Here is a 25,876-nt window from a genome sequence, read left to right as displayed (position 1 = left end):
TACAACTCTTTAATGAACCGTCACAACACAGCAAATAGTAAAACATCAAAGTCAGCGTTCAGCTGTGGCTCTGCTACATGTTTTGGCCACTATTGGCCATCATCAGGCAGATACATCATCATCATCATCAGTAATCTGTCAGACAACAGGTCCACAGTCTCTTCCAAAACAGTTTCTCCACTTAATGCGATCTTCTGTTTTTGGAAAGAGACTATCCAGGAAAAGTGATAATGTGGTAGTTTTTCCATTTGCTTTCCACATCGCAGTACAACAGCCGTTCAAACGACTCTGGTCACGCTATACGAACTTGAACCATCTCGAGCATCATTTGCTCTGTGCTTCAAGTCGCTGCTTCCGGCATCAGTTTTCGGTGTCTCTCTTCGTCTGATGCCTACCCTTTGACCTGTCCAGCAAGGGAGGCCCTGCCAGTAGCTACGCTACCGCTGGTATAGCTCTCAGGGTCCTCGGCATACTCAAACCCCCTCACCACGATAAGGTGGAGACACCAAGGAGGGGGCAGGCAGATACATATCAACAAAAATCTACCATTTAACTGCAATCATAAAATGGATATAACACTATTAATCGTACAAATTTAAAAATGCTTATGTAAAAAATACAAAAGTTCAGATTATATAAAAATTAAAAATTGGAAGTATTATAACAAGATAAAATATTAATGATGTTTTCAAAAACATTGAATCAGTCATTGGATATACTTTGTGTGCGTTTCAGTAGACAGTAGGGAAATTCGATATTACTTTATATAGAAGATTTTAAGAGAGGCCCATGGTGTAGCTATTAATGAATTGTGTAATGCTGCCTCATTATTAAGAAGAACTGTTCGTATTGCATGGAAAGCAAACAACGAAATACTTTTAACATGTTTTTTCCAATTTAAAAACGTATCTATTTCAAGGCCCAAAAATTTGATATTCATTGCATCATGCAATACCTCATTTTTGCTCTGCAATTGCATTGGCATATTTCCATGATGATTAATTGTTTCAAATTTTAAAACTTTAGTTCTCTTCATATTTAAAGACAGGCCATTACTTGTAAACCAAAGGTTTAAGGAATTTAACACATGTCTGAACTTTGTTTGGATATTATCACCCGATACTAGTACACCTGTATCATCCACATACAACAATAACTTGATATCTGTATTTAGACTTAGTAATAAATCATTAATATATATAACAGAAACAACAAGGGACCCAATATCGATCCCTGCAGCACTCCATATTCTTCATAGCATCTTGATTCATGGTCTGTTGAGGGTTTAGCTGAATGACGTCTGACATGCAAAGAAGATGCGGTGTAATTTCCCGGTCCTTCACTACATTGATGAACGCATGTACTGCCTCACTGTGGATGAAATCCTCAGTTAACCCAACATGGACTCACTGTTTTTTTAGGTTCTAGGTCTATGACAAACAAAGGCAGTGGTTCTTTTGTTTGACAGCCTGACTTGAGTATACTGCAGACAGTATAACCTTGTTTTAATTTGACTCAAACAGGCAAATGGATTTATATCAGGACCCTCCACCAGAAGAACAAAGGACCTGTTGAAATTAAACAGAGATCAATTAAGATGGGTGGTAGGATTATTTACTGGACACTGCCACCTAAAAGGACACCTTTTCAAACTGGGACTGACAGATGACCCAACCTGTGAAAGGTGCCTACAAGAAGACGAATCAGCCACACATATCCTATGTGATTGTAAGGCCATAGATTACTTAAGATTTTGTCACCTGGGTTAGTTCTTCATGGAACCAAGGGACTTTCATGATGTCCCTATACCTAAAGTCCTACATTTCATTCAAAGTGTAGGATTAATAAAGAGTTAATCCAAAGGGGAAGCACAATAGATCACTGAAGGTCGCAGTGCCACTTTCATGATGTCCCTATACCTAAAGTCCTACATTTCATTCAAAGTGTAGGATTAATAAAGAGTTAATCCAAAGGGGAAGCACAATAGATCACTGAAGGTCGCAGTGCCACTTTCATGATGTCCCTATACCTAAAGTCCTACATTTCATTCAAAGTGTAGGATTAATAAAGAGTTAATCCAAAGGGGAAGCACAATAGATCACTGAAGGTCGCAGTGCCACTTTCATGATGTCCCTATACCTAAAGTCCTACATTTCATTCAAAGTGTAGGATTAATAAAGAGTTAATCCAAAGGGGAAGCACAATAGATCACTGAAGGTCGCAGTGCCACTTTCATGATGTCCCTATACCTAAAGTCCTACATTTCATTCAAAGTGTAGGATTAATAAAGAGTTAATCCAAAGGGGAAGCACAATAGATCACTGAAGGTCGCAGTGCCACTTTCATGATGTCCCTATACCTAAAGTCCTACATTTCATTCAAAGTGTAGGATTAATAAAGAGTTAATCCAAAGGGGAAGCACAATAGATCACTGAAGGTCGCAGTGCCAGGGCCAGATTTTATGGCCCAGCCCTTATACACATACACGACCTTGTTTTTCTAGTTCCTCTTTTATTTCTTCCGTGGCTACTGAGTGATGTAGATTTCACATAGACCCTATAGGCCCTTTCTTCTCTGATTTGGTATGATGTACTGGGTAGCGTAGTTGGTTGAGGCACTATGCTACAAGGGATTTTCTTCTGCTGTTATTTCTGTGGTTAGATCTTTTCTTTTTCTTCACCTGTTGCCAAGTATAGTTTGTTCTTATTTCTGTCTCCTCTTGGGTGTTATTTTTGTTATTGCTTATTGGCGGGGTTCTGTTAATTGTTATTTGTTCCAAAGGCATCATACTGTAGGTGGTTTGTTGAAATTTGTATGGTGGTGTTGGGCCTGTGAATTGCTGTTGCTGTCCACATGCCACATAACAGAAAGGTAGTTTATCAGTTGTCTTTTTTTCTGCAGTTTTAGTAGAAAACAAAATTAATTATTATATTCTAACAGCGACATCGGTCGTACGGAAAAATGTACGATTTTTTTGCGGTACTGCCTCCTTTTCACACTAGAGCGACCAACGACCAAATACATTTCTTTGCTTTCCGACTGTCGTACGGTAGATGTCGCATGTCGACACGTATGACAGCTAAGACTACAATCTATATTCCACTACTTCAAACGACATGAACCGCACGACGTCGTACGACCTATGTCGCTGTGGATCTTCTAAGTCCGCTTTCACTATTCGTTGCTAGGTTATCACTCTCAACAATTGTTATACCTGTATAATGTTTCATCTAGGCGTATCCGGGTAACGAATCACCAGCTTATATATTGTCATCTTCCTTCTTCGAGCTCCAGATACGGACTGTAACTTAAAACGTGCGGGAGTGAATCCAACCGATCCAACCCTCGTGTTCTCGTGTTTAGTCACTTAACACGTGACAATATCATTGAAGCGTTTCGTCTTCTGTCATATAACGCCGTGCTGTCCGTTGAAAGTAAGTCATTTTTATCTTTTGTGTGAAGTTGTTAATTTTTTTATTCCTGGAGTCTGAGTATTCCAGCTTTTAATTTTCAACGGCGGTGAAGATTTACTTTGCCCTCCGTTCAGGGAGCGTTCAGGGAGTCTCATACAATGAAATTTATCAATCAGTTCCGATCAGTTCGGTAGAGGGCGGTTGCGGGAGCCACATGTAAGACCGATCAGAACCGAACATTGCTTTGAGAACTTGCTTCAAGGATTTCTAGGTTCCCGCCTTTTACCCTACTGTCCCATAGCGTCTCTTCCGATTTCCGTTACTTCTCAGCCATTTTGGTTTGGACTTTATGTTCGAAGGCTGTAGTGTATGAATTGTTTAATTTTGAGTGCTAAATTCTCTCAGTTTCAGCGGCGTTGGTAAGTTTGTGGTAAATATAACAGTATGATTGATTATTCATTGGCCCTGAATATGCCCTAAAAGGATTTCATTATCGTAATTCAGAGTGCTTCTGTTTAATAATCAATGGTGTGTTACATATTTTACAGAGCAATCACAATGTCGCGTTATAGGGATTCGGGAAATTCTGACTGCAAACTTTATGTTGGTGACTTAGGTGAGTTTATATTTATCTTACCATTTTTTAAGTTGTATTTGGTGCGTATTTTCGAAATATATTTAGTTTTAGTGGTGTAGGTGATCGCGGCTGGTTAGGTCACGTCCATCGTCAGCTTTAATTGCAGATTTTGTATAAAGCGCTTTATCTAGATGAACTGAACATACACAGTGATTCCATGAATATAAAGAAGGAAATTGTAAGGAGAACGGTTGACCTGTTTCGAGGCTCTTGCGCATACTGTAATTAACCTATGGTTTTATTTTAAGCAGCTGTAAATGGATGGAATTGCACTGTATGTACGTGTAAGTTCACTTAGGTTCTCCTTTTACATTTGAAGGTTGTGCTGTTGTAGTTATTAGTCACATGGGATGTTTGTCTAACATGCTGTAGGTTAGACATGGGCTCAGGGTTTGATTTCTGGCTCTAGAGGCGACTGAGTCTCCTGTTCCATGAGTGCTGAAAGATTTTTTCCACAAGCGAAAAGTGACTGGCGTGAAGCCGATCACTCACTTGCATTTAGTGCCTTGGTTTAGATTACATGGATCTATACCTCCCCTATCCCATACAGCATGGTATGGTGCTTAAGCATAGGGACCTTACCCTTATTACATCTCAGATATTGGGATGGTGCATTAAGTAGATCACCAGCACTTCATATCATTTTTATTTCATTCACCATTGCTGCTGCAGTTATATGATAGCTGTACTGTGATTGGTGCATACTATTATGCCAGTGGTTTTCCAAATATTTGTGAACCTATGCAAGTACAGTAAACCCTAATTAACCCAGTTACAGTTAGTCTGGACCTGAATATGAGAAATGTTCTCAGTTGAGTACATACTGTAAAACACACGTGGCATTTAGGAAGGCAGATTAGTCACCTGTGCAGACAAAACTTAACAGTTTCTTCAGACCTGCATTATTATGTTAAAAAACATAATTTCTGAGTCTTCCATCGATGAATAAATTGTCTTTTTATAGTTTGTAAATAGAGGTCCAAAAGTGTAATTATGTTATTTATTTTCATCGGGACTACTGATCTCATGTTTTCCATTTATATGTGTGTTCTAAATTTTTTTTCTTTTAGGGCTACCTTTTGCTTCATTAATCTGGATGACCTTCCCTCCCAGTTACTCTGTTTTAGTTAGGGTTTGCTATATTATAAAGGACTCAGCAAGTATTATGTCGATTCTTACACCATTTCTTAGACACTTGTCTAAGGACATAGGGCTAGAATTGCTAAACCTCTAGTTACTGAAAGTAGTGCTCGGATGCGTAAACGATGGTGTAGGGGTGTAAAACCTGGACATCAGACAGTTGGAAACACATGCGTGTTATGATCAGATGAGTCATCCTTCAGCCTGTTCCTACATCAGGAGTATGTGTATCAACTTGCACAAAGATGTTAATTTTGGCACTTTGTAAGTGATTTAGGTTTTCCTTTGTTGCCCATATTTCATCCTCTTGCTGTGAAATTCGTCTTAGCCTCTAACAGACTTTGATCATTGCTAAATGAAGTCAGCATTGTTACAGTTAAATTGAATAATTTTACCTGGGTTATTTCTATTAAGTGTTTCACTTATGAAAACACAAGCTACTGTGCTTCAGTGGTCATTCTTTTGCACATTTGTCAGCCGTCGGGCGAGAGAATACATTCACTGAGTTACTGATTTGCTGTGATGTGTCAGGTTCAATGCTGGCCTAGCACGTGGCTCATGCAAGCTAGGCCATAGTGAAGTCACGCAATGCATGCACAAATCACTTGCAACCATGCATCCGCTTTAGGCTGAACTATTTGAGACTGCTAACAAGGAAGGAGATAGTCTTCTGTGGAAGAATGCCCAGAATTTTCTCAGATAGGAAATTATGATAATTAAACTACAAAATGTAAAATTGGGCACATTTTCATAGCCAGGGCTAGAAAAATGAAGTACGAGGTGTGTTCAGGAAATAACGGGAATTTTAAAATTTCGCGGGTTTGGAGAGTCCAATTGTCAAAATTTTTTTTTTATTATGTTGGTATACATGCCCCTGAAGTACAATAAAATTTTCAGCTGTATTCATTGCTTACTTTGTCTGTGGCAGCCGCTAAGGTTAGACGTGTTTTTATGAGCTTGGCGATTTTCGTTTGTTAAAAGAAATGGATCAAAGAATTTGTATCAAATTTTGCGTAAAAAATGAAATAAAGTGTTACAAAGTGTGTGAAATGTTAACAAAGGCCTATGGTGAGTCTGTTATGAGTAAAACAAGAGTTTACGAGTGGTATAAGCGTTTCCAAGATGGCCGTGAAGACGTTGCAGATGACGAGCGCCCCGGACGCCCCAGCACATCAACAACCGATGAAAACGTGGAAAAAGTGAAAGCAATGATTATGAATGATCGCCGAATCACAATCAGAGAAGTTTGCGTGAGGCAATCCGAAAAAAACGCCCGGATTTGTGGAAAAACAATTCATGGCTTTTGCACCACGATAATGCACCTGCTCACACTTCGTTGCTTGTTCGTGAATTCTTGGCCAAAAACAATACTGTAACGATGCCCCAGCCTCCATATTCGCCAGACATGGCTCCGTGTGACTTTTTCCTATTTCCAAAAATAAAGAGAACCTTAAAGGGCCGTCGTTTTACAAGCATAGATGACATTAAAAGCGCATCGCTGAAAGAGCTAAAGGCTATCCCAAAAATCGAGTTTGAGAAGTGTTTCGATGATTGGAAGAAGCGCTGGCGTAAGTGCATAATATCGAATGGGGACTATTTTGAAGGCGACAACATTAATGTAGACGAATGAATAAATATTTTTTCCAAAATACGGAAATTCCCGTCATTTTTTGAACACACCTCGTATAAGTTAAGAAAAAGCATGAAATCTATTAAAAGTTCAACATTATTGTTATGGGCATGTTATCATGCAAAAAGCGTGTAAATTTATGAACAACATAAAATCTAAGGGTGGCGACTGACTTGTAACATTTGCCTGTAATGTAACTTGTTACAAATCGAGCATTACAAGTGAAGACAGTGAACAGAGCCACTCACGGGCACTTGATCATGTTGGTTTTTCATGAATTCTTTTGAGTGTCACATTACAAGTCAGGCAGTCAGTCGAGCGGTGTCATAACGAGCATTCATGTCCGACATGTGAATTCTTGATTTTGTAGAATACTCATTAAATTCAATCCACTCTTTTCATTTCTGTTTTTATACAAGTTTGTTATTGAAAGGCATTTTCTTCTGTTCTTTAAATAACAGCGTATTAAAAGTAAAAGGAATGCAGATAACACAACCTCCATATCTGACATTGAATGAAATGAAGTGGAGTGCAGTTGAGCCGAGCGTTCAAAACGAGCATTCGGTGCACCTCACCAGTTGTGTAATGTAACATGCTCGCTGCGAACGTTACATTACAGGCAAATGTTACACAAGTCAGTCACCACCCTAAGACTTCTCCATATGTATAATGTTCTGAACTGAATGATTACTAATACATGCGTCATTAATTCACCCTCTGTTACAATATCATTTTTATTGTGTCAGTAAGCTTCTATGTATTGTGGAATTCCTGGCATTCTTTTGTCCTTCTGGCGAGTATATACCTGCCTTTGTGAGGTAACCTCTAGCAATTTTTATTCCCACAGTAATTCTCAGTCAGAAGATTGTGGCTATATATGCTACTTCTTAATTTGTTATACAACATAATTGCTACACTTGAAGAGGCTTGTCTTTCTTGTGGTACCCCACTTTTAAATAATATGAAATGATCTAGTCTTCGAGTTCCTTTCAGCTTAGTTTCTGAGGTTATGGCTACGTCTCCTTCCTCTCTTAAGTTCCATATTGCAGTGTGAAATTGTTCTGAAATACCATTCTACTTAACATTCACCGTTGTCTGGGTTATCATTTTTGCTGTCTGTAGTTTTTGTGGTGTGTGTATATGTGTGTGTACGAACGAACGAAGACAAATGCATTTGTATAGGTCATCCAAGAAATAAGTACACTGAACTGGATTAATTTCTCTGTCCAACCAGCTGAGATGGTATAATACAGTCAGATGACCATCCTCCTCCTGTATCCTTCAGAAGGAAACAATATATTTTCCATTTGTACTGTGTTTTAGAAATTAGTTTCATCATTGATGTGTACCATATTTAAACCTGAACATTATTATCAGCCTTAAAATTTGCTGAGCTTTTACTCTGTTGGTCATGCAACATTTGTATTTTACATGTTAGACTTAGCAAGTTTTGAGGTATTTGAAGACACTTTGTAATACAGGTTCAGCAGCTTCAAAACAGGAACTTGAAGAATCATTCTCCTACTATGGGCCTCTGCGCAATGTGTGGGTGGCTAGAAACCCACCGGGATTTGCGTTCGTTGAATACGAAGATCCACGTGATGCTGAAGATGCTGTAAGGGGCCTGGATGGAAGGTATGTTCCCAGATGTCATTTTAAGTTTGCATTTGTTTCCGTAGTGATGCATAGCATAAGATAAGACAGGAGAATTTTGTACTTGTGACTGTGGAAAATTTTAGTAAGACTATTCCCCCCTTCCCCTGACAATGTTTAGTCCAGTGCATTGTCATTTGAATGGCATGTAGATGTTGGCCTGTTAGCATTCATCAGTGACATTTCCTTATACTTAATGATTCTGTGATGTTTGTGCTAGATGGGATCTGCATTTATTCTAGAAGCACATGGCTGATCTGTAATTGGTAGCTATGTGCTCACTGAAATTTCTTGAGTCAAGCACCCAAAGAAATGGTCTTAGTGGCCTTTGCTTAGATATGGAGGCAGAATCAAATAATTTGAGGTGAGAGTCATCTCTGAGTTGGATTCTGTTACCCTTAACCCATAAACGCTGGCTTTAATTCCAACAGTGCCAGAAATGTAGACCACTGAGGTAATTTTCAACTGATGTTCACATATCATACAGTTTTGAAGGTAACAGGTTTTCCTTTGTTTTGATTTTATATCATAAATACTGAAAATCGTACATCTGAAACAATATATGCAATAAAAATTATTATTTCCTGTAGTTACTGATCTGAATTTGGAAACCCTTTAATAAAAGGAAAGGGTATTTTTTACCTGAAATTCAAACTGTATGAAACACTGCTTACTGTATTAGCATCTTCTGTTATAGTGATGCTGTAATTCTCTGCTCATTCTACCAGACAGTTTGGTATTGCCTTTTGAATCATCAATTTGCACGAGTTCACTTTCAAACAGCCAGTGTACCCATCATCTGCAGCAGTTGTCACTGTAACTAGTGTTTCACTTTCAGTGTGTACATATTCTCTCAAAATGCTTCATGGCTTTAGTTCAGATGGAGTATATTGACACATCAGTTTTTTTAAAGGTCAGAATTTTTTGCCCTGGCTTCCTGATAGGTAATAGCAACAAGCTATTAGCTGAATGGTTATGGCTTGATTCATGGCAGCCAAACCGCACTGGGGCCCACCAAGCCTCCTGTGCATAGGTGCCAGTGGCTCTCTTCCCAAGGGTAAAGTGACTGGGGTGTGAAGCTGATGACTCACTTTCATTGGATGCTGAGGTCAATAATAGTGGAGCTGTACCTTCACCCTCCTGTACATTTTAATGGCATAGTGCACGGTTAAGCAAAAGGACAACTTTACCTGTGTAAGGTTGAAATTTTCAGAAGTAAATTCTTGTAGGAATTCTGAGAGGTGAGATATCTTTCAGGTTAGCTGTAATATTTTATTTTGGGGTTTGAAAATTTAAGGTCTGAAGAACTAAAGGTTTTGTTTGAACTTTTCACACAAATTTCAAGACCAGGGATAACAAACTATTAGGGCTGATTTTAAAATCTTACAGGAACAATTTCTGCTTTAAGTTCACATGGCCACAAATTCTAGTAAGCTTTAAAATTTTTATACTATGAAATTGTAGTGTACGTAAAATAAATTGTTAATTTTCAAGTAACAAGAAGTTTGCTTCTGAAACTTGTCTTCTGATGTTGAAATTCCTTTTTGAGGAATAATTGGTTAGACTCAATTTTTAAACTTAAAATGATTTTTTAGATACAAATGCCAGGTATAGTTTGTCTTCACTAGGAGGAATCCTGGGTTTCATTGCATTATATGTAGGGTGTATGTTTATAATCTGCCTTTGTAAGTGTTTTATTACTGAAACATTTTAACTTCAGAACCATATGTGGGCGCCGAGTTCGAGTAGAGATGTCAAATGGCATGGGAGGAAAAGGAGGTGGCCGTTTTCGTGGACCACCACCACGGCGAGGAAGACCTTTTCATCCTGAGGATCGATGCTATGAATGTGGTGAACGTGGGCATTATGCTCGAGATTGCTATCGTTACAGGGGTAGTCGTGGAGGTGGCAGGCGCAGGTATGTATGCTGTGTGACCATTGTGTTCATTTTGTTTTGAAAGCTCTTCATTTTTAACGGTACAGTATTGTTTTATTTCTGATACAGATTACTTTTGGGTTCTTGTCTTTAATAAAGTAATGAATTCAAAGCTAATTTGATAAGACACTGGTGGACTAAATTGTGATAATGTATTCCTAACATTTTTTAGGAAATATGGCTGAAAAATAAGATCACAAAACACAACCTCCTTCCTTCGACTGAGAGTCTAAACAAGTCAACAAATCGTGCTGAAGTACTGCCACTCCTATGAATTCTTCAGAGGCGAGGGCACACACCCACCCATCCACCACGCGAGAGTTAGAAAAATCGTCCTGACCCGTCGTAGTAAATTAGCTGAGACTTCGTAGCACGACTGGTCCATCGACCGCTCCGTCTGTCCTGCCATTTTGTATTTGTCTTCAGAGCTTCTGAGAATCATCAGGCTTGAGCCTGCATTAGAGACTACAGTAAAATTACTACAAGTCTACGCAGACTGCAAGCGTTAATTGTGTCCCCCTTCACATCTTCTGCTACAAGCCAGTTTTTCTGTTGAATCTTCGGGTCCTGCATAGAGTCGCCACTGCACCACACACGCCCAGATTTATATGACATGCACGACTTGAGTTGCTTCAGCGTAGCTTCTCCGATTGTCCACTAGAGCTCGCCAGTGGTTCTTAGTTGAATCACTGTTCATTATAATACGTGAGTTCTGTAATGGTACAAGGGAAACAATTTTGTGTGGGTTCATTTAAAAATTATTCTCTGTGTTAGAGAAAAGAGGAAAACATTTCATCCACATATCCAGTTCCGAGTATTATTTTATTTTTGGCAATTTTTGCATGACATTTAGCCTATATTTGAGTGAGGTTCATGCTAAATTCGTATATCGAGGTACCATGTTGAAATTGAGCTCATATTTTAGTGCTTGAAACATTTATGCTATGCTTAGTTCTTTCTAGTCATTAGTTTGTAATTTTGAGGGACAGTTGTGTTCACTTTGATCTGTGATTGCCAGATGAAAATTTGCCCTTTGAGGTGACTTACATGTTGTGTTGTTATAATATTTATGATGCTACATGTTCTTTCTCCTGGTGGCTGTTCAGGTCATACTCAAGATCACGCTCAAGGTCTCGCTCCCGCTCCAGGGACCGTCGCACCAGGTCACGCAGTGGTTCGCGCAGCCGCTCTCGTTCTCGATCTCCCAGGGATCGATCTCCAAAAGACAGGTCTTCTAGAGATCATGATCGGTCACCAAAGGACAGGTCAAGATCCAGAGACAAAAGTCCCAAGGACAGGTCTCGCTCCAGGGACCATGGACGCTCCCGTTCACCCCCAAACCACTCTAAAAGTCGTTCCCGTTCCAGATCTCGCTCAAGGAGCAGGTAAGAATCCTGCTTCTGGGAAGGGAATGCTGTTACATTTATGCAGTCAGAAGAAGTGGATTGAACAAGAAGTTTTCCCAATATTTAAGCATTACCTTTTGAAGTTTTTAAAATAATTAGTAGATATTTTAACATAATTTGTGTTTAAACTCCATGTTCTTGTATTCGTTTGATACCTTCAGTTATAGATGTGACTTAGCTATAAACTGTGTTGTACTTGAATCGTGTAGTCTTTACTTTGAAACAACTCCAAAATGGTTGCAAAATCTCATGTAATAGGTATCTGATACAGCCAGCAATGAAATTTCTTAGTTAGATTTTTGAGAAGGGAAAAGTGTACTTTTAAAATGCGCTAAAGAAATGTGGAAGTCTGTATGGTAAGATGTATTGGACCTGTGGATGTTGCACAAAACAGCCCTATAGCATACATAATGCTGCACTGCAATAGCTTCTGTCCATAATTATTTGCCGTATCTTATCCTGTTCCATGTTTTTTTTTTAATACTCTTCATACCAATACTGCCTCAAAATAAGGCATTTCAAAGTATCTTAACTCAGCTCCATTTATTTTTGATTCAGTCATTTAACATGTTAAATGCCATTGCAGTCAGTGACGCCTTTTGCAAACCCTTTACCTTGCTGCTAGTGAAGACTCTAGGGTCCCACTCTAATGCTTAAAATATATTGTAACACCACATGTACGTTGGATGCATGCAGGGGTTGAGGGCGTGGTCTGCTATGGCTTATGCATGCTGCAACACTCTGTCAGTGTGTGTGATATTTCACACTTTTGTAAAACCAACAAGTTTCATCAATTGGCATGAGACAGAAGATGCCAGAAATCCCTATGGCAGTAAATATGTTAGAACTGATGAATTCTTTCTTTACAAAGTTTGTGTGATAACAATAACGTGTTTTCCTGTTGTATACTTAATGTAGGTTGATTAGGTTTTTGGAAGCATTGTGAAAATTGGAACCGTTGCAAGTTGTCTCGATCAGTTATTTGCCAGAGGCATGTTTTCAGGGCCTCTTCTAAGTTTTATAGCATAAACAAATGTAGACGTTGTGCACAGTGTATGTATGTTCATTATAAGCACCTTGTAACACTTCTATGCTGTGAAATATGCAGGTGAAAGTTCAGATTTTTGAACGAGCCCTTTTTTAAAATAGTCAAAAAGCAGTAAAAATATTTTTTTTCCCCCCCTCTTGGGCATGGTTTTGACATTGAAAATCTTGTAATGTAAGCAGTGAATAATGCAAATTAACCTGAAGAAGCTTTGGTGTTTTAGTTATGGAATTGGGAGACATAGTTAATTGTAAAGTAATGGAAGCTGCTTTGTCTAGTGGCATGTACACAGAGGGAAAAGCTTGTTATGTGCATTGCACTGTTGTAACTTTGCGTGATCTGTCTGGCCAGGCAGTACATTGTTAGGCACTTTTGTGGTCCTGTGGGGTATCTGTTGCTGTCTGAATGTGGAATAGCTCGAGAACCACTGGATAGACATGATGAAATGTACTGGTGAATTGAGACATGATATCATACAAAGAGCTGCAGTGGGTGTACAGGGATGTGACATTGTTAAGTTGGTATCACATTCCTGAAGACAGTGGCGAACTTCACAGTGAGAACCGGAGATCTCACAAAATATGTTCCAAACTTTAGACAGTGATTTTCCAGATAACTTCTATTATTTCATGTTCTTGCAGCAAAGAAACCCATTATGATTGGTTGACAGTTATTCACTGTGTGAGATACAGGAAATAATGAGAAACCTTGTGTATTTTACACAGTTCTTTCACTTTCTGGGGGTTGTGTATTACAGCTGTGAATTTGTTTACACACATGCAGGTTGATGACACATGGAGGAATGTGCACTTTGTTTAAACATTGTAGGATTATTGAAGTAACTGCTTCACATCTGGTCCAACTTTTTCGAGTGAGACCTTTCTTGCTTTTAGTGTTTTCTGTATGTTTACATAAAGTATGAAGTAAATGTATGTATCTTGTGAATTAAGTATGTTTATTGCTCCTGTGTTGAGACTGCAGAAAGAAGTCCTGTGGATTGATGCTGTCCACATCTCCCTCCAGCTGTCATGCTCCCCCCCCCACCTCCAGCATACCTTCCTGCATTCCCCTCTGTTTGTCTAGCCATTCTATTCAAATTAGTGTTGGTAGTCATAACCTTCATAGCAGCAAGCACTTTGAGCTCGTCACAGACCATGGGGCCTGGAAGATAACGTAGCAGTAGGCGCACAGTGATGGTCTGAAGAGACTGCATCATCATTATGGCCGGAAACACCCGCTGTGACACCCAGGGTGTCAGTTCAGATTGTTGGAGAGATACTGAAGAATGCATTCTGATGTGTAGTTGTACAGTTGTAGTTAATTATAGTTAACTTTGAATATTGTAAATCCTCATTTATGAACGTGATTTCATTGTGTTTGCTAAGGAATTCTGGGAAAATGAAATAGAACAAAAATATGTTTGGTATTTTGTGATCATTTAGACGGGTAGCTCTCATGGTTAAGACCCACTTGAAAACGAGCACAGTGTTACCTTAATTAACATGTCTCATCTAACTGTATGTTCAGACATCCTGCATTACAGTTAAAATTGAAGAAGGAATGGTTATATCATGCCATTGTAGTTGGTTTCTTAATGATGTCAATCATGCAGGTGAGCACATCATCTGAGTGCCCATGAAATATAAATTATATTCTTAATGTAATAAAGATAACATAACAGGAAACAGTCTTCACCTTTGAACCAGCTTCTGCATGTTATATATTGCTTGCAAACATGTACCTGATCAGTCCAGTAGATTGTTACATTATATTTTATGAAGGCTTGTTTAAGTTCACTGAGATAAAAAAATTGTCTTTGTATGCAGACAGTTCAGCAACCCTAATCCAAGATGTTGACTTGGCTTGCCACCTGCTTCTTGCTGGTTGCTTGGCTTACTGTTTGACCCTAAACTTCTACTGGACTACCAGACATTATGCCTCAGGAGACAGTACTTGTAATATTATTATTTGAGAAGTTTTCAGGCATCTGTTTTTATTTCACCATAGATCTCCAAAACAGCAAGGAATGATGGACAGATATTTCTGTGTGTAATTAGATGAATTGAGATGTTTGTCCCTGTGATGTACAGCTTGTTGAATTGCTACACAGAAAGAACGGCTCAGTGCACCACCAGCGTCTCCTGCCTTTATTCGCATGTCAGAAGTGGTTCCCTTTCAAGTGCTTCGTCAGTGATCTGCAGCGTTTGAAATTGCAGGTTGCAAGGCATAGGCTGAATGGTGGATTGGGGAGGGTCTTATGGGCAGTCTGTTTAAAATTGTTAGAATTGAAGGGTGTACAGGGCATTCTCCTTGGTTCCTCAGCCACTTGGCAACAGTGAGTGCATACAGCTGTTGCTCAGCACTGCAGTACCTGAAGGAAGCAAATGCTGAGCTCTAGTTTCTTCTTAGCAGGAATTAAGCAGGTTGTATCTCATTGGCGATTAGGGACAGAACATTGGAATTCTCTGCTTTCCCAAATTTAGCATTAAATTTCAGTAATGTTAGTGCTATTTCCTCCATGTAAGATCCTCAGTTGTTTAAATCCACTGACCTTCAAAGGAACCGTCATTGGGGGTTTCACTTTATGGGGTTTCTCCATGATTTTTTGTTCTGTTGGTTTTCCATGTTGAAATAAATATGAGTGCAGTACATCCTTGGATATTACTTAGGGAACACCTCCATCCATGATAGAGAAATCAGGTGAACAGGTCTGGAGGCCACGGTAGCCAAACACCCTTAGAAAGTCCAGTGATTGAGGCTAGCTCTTTCTAACGGACCCAACAGAATAGGTGTTTTCCTTCACCTGAGGACAGAAACAGATCCAGTTTCCGAAACGTCGTGTTTTTTATTAGTTATCTTAAAAACTAGGACGATGGATAAAGTCCAAAAACCCAATATATCACCCTTAGAAAGTGTGTCACACTTGAAACATTTTACATTAGTATGGCATGGTTGTGGACTGTCAGCAGTGGGGCATAGCCATGGACCATTTTTTTTTTCATAATTTAAATGTCAACAGTAGGATTGTGCATTGTCTTTAAAAGTACTGTTCTAATAATGTATCCAATTCTGGTGGTGCATGTGCTTGTTCACATACCTGTTGCTGATCACACATTGCTGTTGCATATCCAGATACCATATCCTGTCTCTAATTGCTGGCCAGAATCCATTGACAGTGCTGCACATGTCTATCATGATCTGATGCAGATTCTGCAGAGCTGTGTGGGCTGTGGTATTGCCAATACCTGTCTGTCCTCACTGTAACCCACTTCGTAATGCCCACTGTCTTCTCTCGGACATCTGCTATCAAATGCATTTAATTAAATTTCCAAATAATGCACTGTGTTTCAGTGCAGGATGTTCTTAAAAAAATTTGGATTTCATCTTAATGTGTGCTATGCTGTGTAGAGAACAAACTAATTTTGTGTTCGTCACGTGCAAAAAAAAAAAGGTGGGTGGGGTAGAGGAACAGAGTCATGGGGCCATCAATAAGCTTTGTGTGCCCGTGAAGCTGCCATGGATTCTTTTGTTGCATTCCCCCCCCCAACCAAAGCTGAATGTAAAAGAAAAGTATTTTACTGTATTTAACAAGCTTATATAGTAGATAACTTGTGTTTAGTATAAAATGTTTCACCTTCGAGAACGTGTACCCTGAGTTAGTTTGATTCTGGTTGAAATAAGGCCTGACAGGTGCTTTTTCTCTCTTGCAAATCAGTACTGGACAGCTGTAATTTGGAATGGGAAGGCATTCTTTGGTATTGTACAACAATAAATTGCCTGTCAAATAGGTTGAGATACCATTGTCAGTACGGTTGAGTCATAAAGGTCTGTTATATGAATCCAAAGATAGTCTTCATTTCTCCATTGTGTAAGACTTGTGCCCTCTGTCAGCAATGTAATGCCAGTTGAGGAAGGTAGCCCAAAATGACTCTGATTGAGTAGGTAAACTTGTATTTCTTAAGCTACATTTACAGCTAACAAGTGTTCTTGTAATCATAGAATTTCTGTGGTGCTGTTTATATGAGTACCAGTTTCCAAGTGGCTGCCATCAGATTCATTCTTTTGAATGGCAGGGAACCACATTAAATATGCATTTGCTCTTGTGCGTTGGGCTTAGAGGGAAGATGTAGGCAGCATCTGTAAATGATTATAGAATATATGTACCACTTTCATGAATTTTGAGCAGTCAGACATGTTAAATTCCAGGAAGTTTGATGATAGTTCCATACTGATTATGTTCATTTTTATTGGTTCTAGAAATCCACATTTTGCAGTACAGCCTCCAGATATATAACAAGTCAAATTATTTGTATAAAAGTCAGTAATACTACAATTTAATATTCAACTACATACACAAATTGTGAACATGTCCAACAAACATACCATATAAAACTATATTAAAAATTTAAGACAACACAAGTTCCCCAACAGAGTAATCAATTCAATCCATTTCACATCAGTCAATCAATCCATTCTTCCTTCCTTGTCAACTCACTGTCATAGGAAAACGTTCCATACATATTAAACATACAATAGTTCAATTTCTATAATTAAAAATAAATACCCCCCTTTCACAAACATACCATCTTTAATTTAACATATATACCTCTACAGAATAAAACGTATGTTGTACCAGATATGACGTCATTGCTTTTTTAAACTCTCATTTTTTCTATCTCCATGATTTTATTTGGTATTTTATTGTATTCCCATATTCAGTATTCCTTTCTTATAGGCATTTGTTCTGCAAAACTGAGCATGGAGATTTAACTTCTGGCGTGTATTGTGATTATGAACTACGTAATTTTGTTCTAACTTTTCTAAATGTAGTTTTAACATGGCATACTATTCCGGATATATTCCAGTGTTTCATGTACATGGGAATAAATCACGGAAATCTGAATTGGTGATCTGGCCTGAGCAGTGGAAGAAATTTTGTTTGTGCCTTTCAACCAAGAAACTGCATCCCCCTCCCTCCCCTCAAGATTTTGGACTTCATTCTAATTTGGAATCAGGGCTTGGCTGTGTGGGTTTTGCTGTCACTGTTTCCAGTCCTGGCTGGTTCTGGTCGAGGAGGAATGTTCTATTCACCACTGCTGCTGTGACTACAAGAAGAGTGTTCAGAGAAGCGCACACTGCCAGGAATTTCAGTAAATTGCTTGCAGTTTCTGCTATTGTTGGAAGTGTTTAGGTCACCAAGATAAAACTGAACTCATACTATGGTGTCGAAAGCAGCCTCTGTAGTCTAGGGGTAACGTTCCCACCTCATGACTCAAGGTATGCGGGTTCAAACCCGGCGGAGGTCGTGGAATTTGTAAGGGCGGAAAAATTCAGGGAACAAGTCCTCCGGGAGGGACTTTAAGCCGTGTGTCCCGTGTCATAGATATACAGCACGTAATAGATCCTCATGTCTAGGAGACCTCTGAGCAAAATTAGGCAAAGTTTCCCGCCCAAGTGGTTTCCAATTTCTCCGGTAGATGGGGAAGTATTGGGGACCACTGCCAGAGAGGTGGCCGACATTGCTGGCAGAACAGGGCTGATAGTGAGCACCAGTACTGGAAGGGCATGGCGACTGGTAGAATATTAAAGGGGACGCACAATAGATTAATAACTAGTCGCAGTGCACCCACTCCAAAAACAATAATAATGGTGTCGAATATTCATCTTGTTTGGACTGCACTGTGAATTGATTTACATGGGTTTCTGATCTCCGTTTCATCTCTGGAGATACAATAGTTTACGTCTTTAATTCATCACAGTATTGAGGCAATGAGAACAGTTTCCTGTTTAGAAGTGAAGAACTCTGGTGGTACCCACTAAATCAGCTAGTTCATAGCTACTGACCGGCGGAAGGCTTGTGTCCAAGGTATATGTAGACCTTTGTCATCAGTAAATGCTAAATAACTAAACTTTTTACTTGCATGTGCCCAAGTACATGCACACATTGAGCTGCTGTGCATGAGTTGTATTTTCTTTCTTGAAATAAATTGCACTGAAAATTGTATAGTTGTTTATTTTGCAGCGTTGGTGTGAATGTATGTTTGTGTTGACTAAGGGGGAAGCACCAAGAATGCAACATTATTATTTTTTTCTCTTTACCAATGTGGAACCAAGTAGTGATCATGTTATGCATTAAACAGTTATGAAAAGAAGTAGCACTGGGCATAAATTTATATGCTACAGAGGAATTTATGGTCACCTTAGTCAACCAGATGAATGATGGAGAGGTGTGAGTTTCATAAAGAAATTTTTGTACATAACTCAGGAATGTTAGAAAACCTGTCATAAAAGTATCTTAAGTTTATTCCGTCCTCTATAATGCGTGTTGGACTGGTTGACTAAATGAAGTAGAAATGCGTATTGTAGTGAACATGCCAGTAATTGTGTGATGGCTACCAGGTCCTTTTGTAGTTGAGATTGCCTGTATGCCATTTGTGTCCTACAGATATGTTCTCTATGTTGCCATATTGAAAGGCACCACATGCAATGGAACTGTGTGTAGACTGTACTGTGCCATATGGTACCTTGTCTAAGTACCTTTCTGATTGTATCCAAACTGCCAGTACCTGTTCCCCTGCACTTCTCAACCATTCCAGGTTGGTTTTGGAGGGTAGGTCTGTGATGCCAAATACTGATGTTTTAGCTCAGTCATCTAGAAGAAGAAACAGCATTTAACAAACGGACACTGGTGTTTTTGCACCTTTGCCTTGCTACTGTGTGGTTACTGGTGGCTGCTTTGTGATGTCAGTATATATGTTTTTGTTTCCTGTCATACATCTACAGGTTGCATGTAAGCTCTGTGGTAATCGTGTCTGACTGTGGCCCGATGTTCCTAATATTGTGAAAATGGCATGTTGTGACACAGTGTGTGATGAAAAGAAAGGACATCTTCGTTACAGTGTTTAGAAATTAACAAAATGACATTGGAAACCAAAGGACTTTGAGTTCATCTAATCTGGCCCTCTTATGCTGAAAAGTATCTTCATAAAATTTATTATGAGATGGAACAGGTGTTAGTTCGCAAATGAAGACAATGCTATGTTTTATTTGCACTTTTAGAATCTTAAATTCTTAGGTATTACACGGTTTGATATCAGTGTTCTCTCACTTTCAGGGGTCGGGATTCGACGGACAGGAATGGGAACACCCAGAACGATGCTCGCAACTAGCGAAACAGTCACTCCTTTATTTTGTGAGTGCTTGCTTTCCTGTCTCTGTCAGTCCCCTTTGATGTTCAGGTGTTACGCTGTATGGTGTGTTTATTATGAAATTCTGAACTGTTACGTAAGGACAAGATGAGATCCATGTTTCACATGCCTCTGCTTATTGCTTTTCATATGACCAACAGATGTGTAGTCATTCTGAAAGTTCATGTAGAAGGCTGTTCTAAATGCTGTTCGTAGTATAAAATAATAGTTTTTCTGTTTTTCATTCCCAAAGCACATTGATGTAAGATACACTAAGTGGTGTAATAATCCTAGTAATTTTTCTTTTGTGCTTGTGTAATCGTATTCAGGATATTTGCAGAAGGAGTTTACAGTGGCTTTGAAATTCTTTGTAGTGTAATGATGCTGACAGTGGTAAACAAGCTGTTTCCATGTCTTGTTCACGAATAAAGTGATGTGAAATTGTGCCTGGCTTCCCCTTTCTTGCAAGGTGTTTCTGATGTGATCACTTGTAATGTACCCAGATAACATACTCAGCGTTCTGAATGGTTTTTAGATTGAGCTGCTGTTACTGTGACACCCTTATTTGTGTTAAGTACATGTACTCTTTGTGAGCCAGAATAGTGTAGTAGGTAAAGCTACTTGCTACGGGCTGGACGACCAAGGGGCCTGAGTTTGAGTCCCAGTAGGGTCAAGAATTTTCTCCATGACCAGACTGGCTCTGGTGTCCACCCAGCCTAACCAATGGGTACTGGGGGCCCTTTCCACAGAGGTAAAGTGGCTGGGACGTGAAGCTGACCACTCACCTGCAGCTAGTGCTGAGGTCAAGTAAATGCAGATCTGTACTTCCCTTTCTCCCTACACCTTCATGGTGTAGTGCTTAATTAGTTAAAACATAGGGGACATCTTTACATGTACTCCTTGATCAGCAGTATGCCACAGTATTACGGTGCATAATCAATACAGGATTTTTGTAAACCATGGGGTTACATTCATGATACATGCAGTTGGCAAGTAAATGGTTCAAGGTGCCATTAGTGCCTTTCCTCAGAAGTGGTGCAGAAATCAGTTGTTTTTGCCACATGTTTGCAACAAAAACCGTGGTTACATAATGTCCAGTCTTGGCGGCCTGTAAAAGTGACCACATGGTAAGCTTCATGAACTTGAAATCTGCTGGTGAGGGGTTACTCTGTTACTTTATTTGTGCAGGATGTCTCTTTTGTTTTTTTGGGGGGGGGGAGATTGTGTAATTGAACGTAATAGGTTTCAAGAACCAAAGTTCTAAAAGAAATAAAGTGCTTATATGACTTACTACATCACACACACGTAACCAGATGCTTTGAACCACATCGTGATTTTTTCATCCATACTTTTTATCTGCGTTATGTAACTATTTTTAGAACATGGAGGCATGCAATGTTTGGTTTTCTGCATATGAAATGTATTGGTTAAGGATAGTGTTTGAGCAGTTTTCAGCGCACTGTTTAAAAATGTGTTGTGCTAACAAAATGATCGTTCCTTGTGCATTTCACACAGCTTTGGGTGGACTGTAATAACACATGCTAAAGCCTGAAGTGATACATTTTACATGGCAAAGCCTTCCATCATTTTTATTGCTGGTGGGGTGGGACTAAGTCCCTTGTACTGCTGCAACTTCTGGTCTGTTGTACCAGCCCCAGATGATAGGTGAAGGTGATTATGGAGTAATTGGTGGAATGAAGATTGGCAGGGGAAACTGAAGTACTCTAAAAAACCTGCCCCAGCACCACTATGTCCACCACAAATCCCACTTGACCAGACCCGAAGCCATCATCATCATGGATGGGGAGGAACATTTGACATATACCAGTGATGGCCTTAAATTCATTATGAAGTGTCACTTCTTACCCCATTTAGAATGCTGGGAGGTGATCATGTGCTGTAGCTGTGTTTGTAACTCAGCTAATAGTTGTGGGAGAAGCTTGAATCAACATGCTGACAGCCAAATAAATGGGTGGGTGACAGGAGATTGAAAGTTGATTTTTTTATTTGTAGAGACGAGTATTGTTACATATATATTTTGCGTGACTATAGACAGGGTTTGGATTGGTCAATAGATTTATTGACCGCTTACAGGCCATAACTACAGATAACTGACACTATTGTTATTTACACATTTTACAGCTCACTAGAGCACACAGTATAGTGTTCTCAGCCTGTTATTATGTTTCCTGGTAACGGCTCCAACAGTGGCTATTCCCCTGCCTCCAGCTCAAGTTCTCTCCTTCCAGATTCCTGTGCAGAACTGCTTGAAACCTGGTTGTAACATCTTGACACAGACCACAGAAAACAGTTCTGTTGCAGTGACGACTGATGCAACAGGTCTGATTGCATGTACAATTATCCATGGTTTCCTTAAAATCTCTGGTCTTGTGTACAAACAACTCGAGAGACAATTGAGCTCTGCACTATTTGTCATTGACATAGGTGAAGTTAGCCATGCTGAATCTGTGCAGTTGCAGGTCATACATTGTCTCAAATGACATTTAACTTGATACAGTCCAGGAGCCAGGATAGTGTAGTCAATATAGCGACTGGCTATGGGCTGGATGACTGAGGTCAGAGTTCGAGTCCCAGTGGGGTCCAGAATTTTCTCCATGTCATCTGGACTGGCTCTGGAGTCCACTCAGCCTCCTATCTAATGAGTACCAGGAGCTCTTTCCCTGGGAGTAAATTGGCTGGGGCATGAAGCAGACCATTCACCTCCAGCTAGTGCTGAAGTCAAGAAAATGTGGGTCTACATCCGCTCCCTCATATGCCTTCATGATCTTAATTAGTTACGCACAGTGACAGCTTTACCTTACCTTTACAGTCCATAATTTATAACTGATGGTGCTGGAGGAAAGAGGCAAAGGAATTTTGTTACTCTTGAAAAAATTAGATGTGAATGTAATGGACACATGGTTGGCCTAATCAGTGTCAGTTGGCCTTCTAGGGAGCAGACTGACAAAATTAAGGAAAGCTGTAAATATGCAGTGAGGGTATTGTGTGTTGTGACCACAGTACATATTGGATAACTGTTTATGGAGCAATTGGAAAGGATGCTTGTCCACTGGATGGAGCATGAATATCGACATGTCATTCCTGTATTCACAGTGATCATTCAGGTTGAGGTAAAGAGCTGAGTGCTTGCAAGAACACCAGTGATTCACATAAACACATTTCATGTTGTGACTTACATGACCTGTAGTTAGTGAAGCTAACCTCAGAATATTTTACGTGGTGTAAGAACTGCTGTGGACGCACTTACGCGTTTAATTTGATGGGGTCTGTAATGCAGCTGTTATCAAGAAAACTTTTGATTTATGCATTGTTATTTGTATACACGTGTTTTTCTTTGTCATTGATATTTGCTTGGGCTGTGCAATAAAGAACAGTTGAAGGCTTGTTACACTTATATTTATTACTTCATCATGGACAAATCTTGTATTTCTCCATTTATTCACCATCCCAGTTGAGGTACTTGTTCAAATTACACACTGCATATTCAGTTCCAGAGTGTTTGCGGCCACTGGCACACTTTAGCATTCGTCTGATCATGTTGGAAGCATTCTTCAAAGTGCTTCTTTGATCCACAGAAGTAATCTTGATGCACAAGGTGTGGGCTGAATGGCAGATAGACAAGATATTCCTAGCAGCATGTGGGAGAGTCATTGATGACATTGTGCGATGCACAGAGAATTTTGCTTTTCCAGTTCCTGGACCACAGGGCAACAATGAATGCACTCTAGTACCTGAGGGACACACATCGAGCCCTAATATCTCCACAGGAATCCCAATGAATTGTGTTTTGTTGGGATGAATGGCTCACTTGCTTTGTAATTTATATGGAGAAATAATTTCTCATTCCTTGTTGTGTTGAAGTAATAAATTTGAGTATAACATATTCTTGGATGTTCTTAAAATTAAAAGGCTTTGAGCCAGTTTTACAGTGATGCTGAGTCTCATTCTGTTTTACCCTTTGTGAGAAGTATGGAGAGTACAAAGTAGAGAAATTCAGGAATCTAAAATGATTCTTCCCTAATGTTATATTTTAGCGTCCTGTTGCACTGATTTAAGTCCATGATTTATTTAAACCGTCTTGCAGTGCATACACTCATCTATCTCCTTCTCTCACTCACACTACATGTTTCGGCATAAAAATGCCATCTTCAGGTGCTTACTCAATCCACGCCAAACTAGTTCATTGCATGCCTTGTCCTCACATTAAAATAACTAAAATATGTATCTATCATATACATTGACAAATGTCAAACGTTAAAAATATTAAAATTGTTCAGGATTCCTCATCGCTACGTCGCACCTCACTACGCCAGTCACGCCCATCCTCCTCTGTTGGAGCACTCCTTCACTATCGTGTGTGTGTTGTGCTTTTGTTGTGTCTTGCTCCTGTGACTGCATGTGTTATACTGTTGGGCCTGCTGGGTAGTTTGGCGTGGATTGAGTAAGCACCTGAAGATGGCATTTTTATGCCGAAACATGTAGTGCGAGTGAGAGAAGGAGATAGATGAGTGTATGCACTGCAAGATGGTTTAAATAAATCATGGACATGATTCTTCCCCATAAAGAAGTGATTTCTGACCTTATTTTCCAATATGAAAAATTTGCTTAAAGGGCTCCATGGTTTGCATAGCATTAATCAAATTGGTCTTCAGGATGGTAGGTCCCAAGGACGTGTGGTGTATAGGATTATTTAGTGCCTATGGTGAAGACTGCCTAATACTTACATAACAGTGTTCATGAAATGGCAGCTCAAAACAGAAATACATGTCATCACAGAAGTTAATATAACCATCCTGTAGAACTAAATACTAGCTTGTGAATAGATAAGCTTGGCACAGGCAGGTTTGGCAGCAAGAGTATTAACAGTGTACACTTCCCATCTGATTCTTCAATCTGTATCATGACACTAACAGGAACCATAAATTACACTGGATGGCAAAGATAACTAACGCCCTCGGATTTGGGGTGAAACAAAAAAAAAAAACATGAATGTAAACACGTAACATAAAATTGGAAATTGCATAATGAACTCGCCTGTTGTGTAGCTACTAGTGTTTGTGCCTTGCCTCTGAGAGTGACTGTACCAGTGCCCAGTGGTAGACAGCTAACATGCTGCATTGATACCATATCTATATGAAAGTACAGTAGAACTTGGTTATAACGTCATCAGAGGGACCTAAAAATAGTGTCATTATAAACGAATGTCGTCATAACCGAAATGGGCACTTCCACAGTAGCCTTATGTTAGTCACGTAAAAATCTACCAAAAACCGAGTTAAAATGTTGCATTTTTTAGTGAAATACATAGTTAAGTACAGACTAACGTAACATTAACGTGGAATTGCCCAAATGTGTAATATCAGAGACACATTACAGCGCTTTTCACTGACAATACATACAGTATTTCACAAATCACTTTAACTTTCTCTTCAATGCTTAAAACTTTCCTTTTCATTGCCATGTTTTCGCTACTGCACTTCTCTGGGTTTAGGCAGGAACACTATAGGGTAAGTAGACAATGTGAGGTCCTGTTAGACGAGATTCTAGGAAAGGAATGCAGTTTACAACCTGCCGCGTCCTCTTGCACTATTCACGCAGTCCCACCCCACACCCTTGTTTTTGCATAAAACCCACGCTTCTCTTGCAGCCCGCGGTCGTATTCTTCCAGGACAGTCATGTCAGCAAGTAGAGAAAGTGAGGGTGGGCAGACACATCGAACTTTCCCACGATATCAGAGAAATTCAGGAATGAAAATGACGTTACATACGAGGTTGATGCATTTGTGCATGTCGTACTAAGCAAGGTGTA

General features: G+C 39.5%; 1 protein-coding gene and 1 long non-coding RNA gene across 2 annotated transcripts; one reads left to right on the top strand and one right to left on the bottom strand.

The window, feature by feature from the left end:
* Positions 1–857: 857 nt before the first annotated feature.
* LOC117282181 lies at positions 858–3,614 on the bottom strand. The gene is made up of 2 exons (XR_004512826.1): positions 3,215–3,614; positions 858–1,371 (listed from the first exon to the last, which is right to left on the bottom strand). It is a non-coding gene; the product is annotated as an uncharacterized LOC117282181 (long non-coding RNA).
* A 90-nt stretch (positions 3,615–3,704) lies between these two features.
* LOC111862667 (serine/arginine-rich splicing factor 7) lies at positions 3,705–20,493 on the top strand. Its single transcript, XM_023848215.2, has 6 exons — positions 3,705–3,832; positions 3,962–4,029; positions 8,302–8,455; positions 10,194–10,391; positions 11,516–11,794; positions 19,975–20,493. Exons 2-6 carry the CDS (start codon positions 3,972–3,974, stop codon positions 20,027–20,029), a joined length of 744 nt encoding a protein of 247 aa, XP_023703983.1. The 5' UTR covers positions 3,705–3,832; positions 3,962–3,971; the 3' UTR covers positions 20,030–20,493.
* Positions 20,494–25,876: the final 5,383 nt, after the last annotated feature.

This window comes from Cryptotermes secundus, unplaced genomic scaffold (genome assembly GCF_002891405.2).
Source record: "Cryptotermes secundus unplaced genomic scaffold, Csec_1.0 scaffold5, whole genome shotgun sequence".
NCBI classification, from domain to species: Eukaryota; Metazoa; Arthropoda; class Insecta; order Blattodea; family Kalotermitidae; genus Cryptotermes; species Cryptotermes secundus.
The sequence above is the reverse complement of the archived record's forward strand: the minus strand, read 5'-3'. Positions and strand labels throughout refer to the sequence as shown.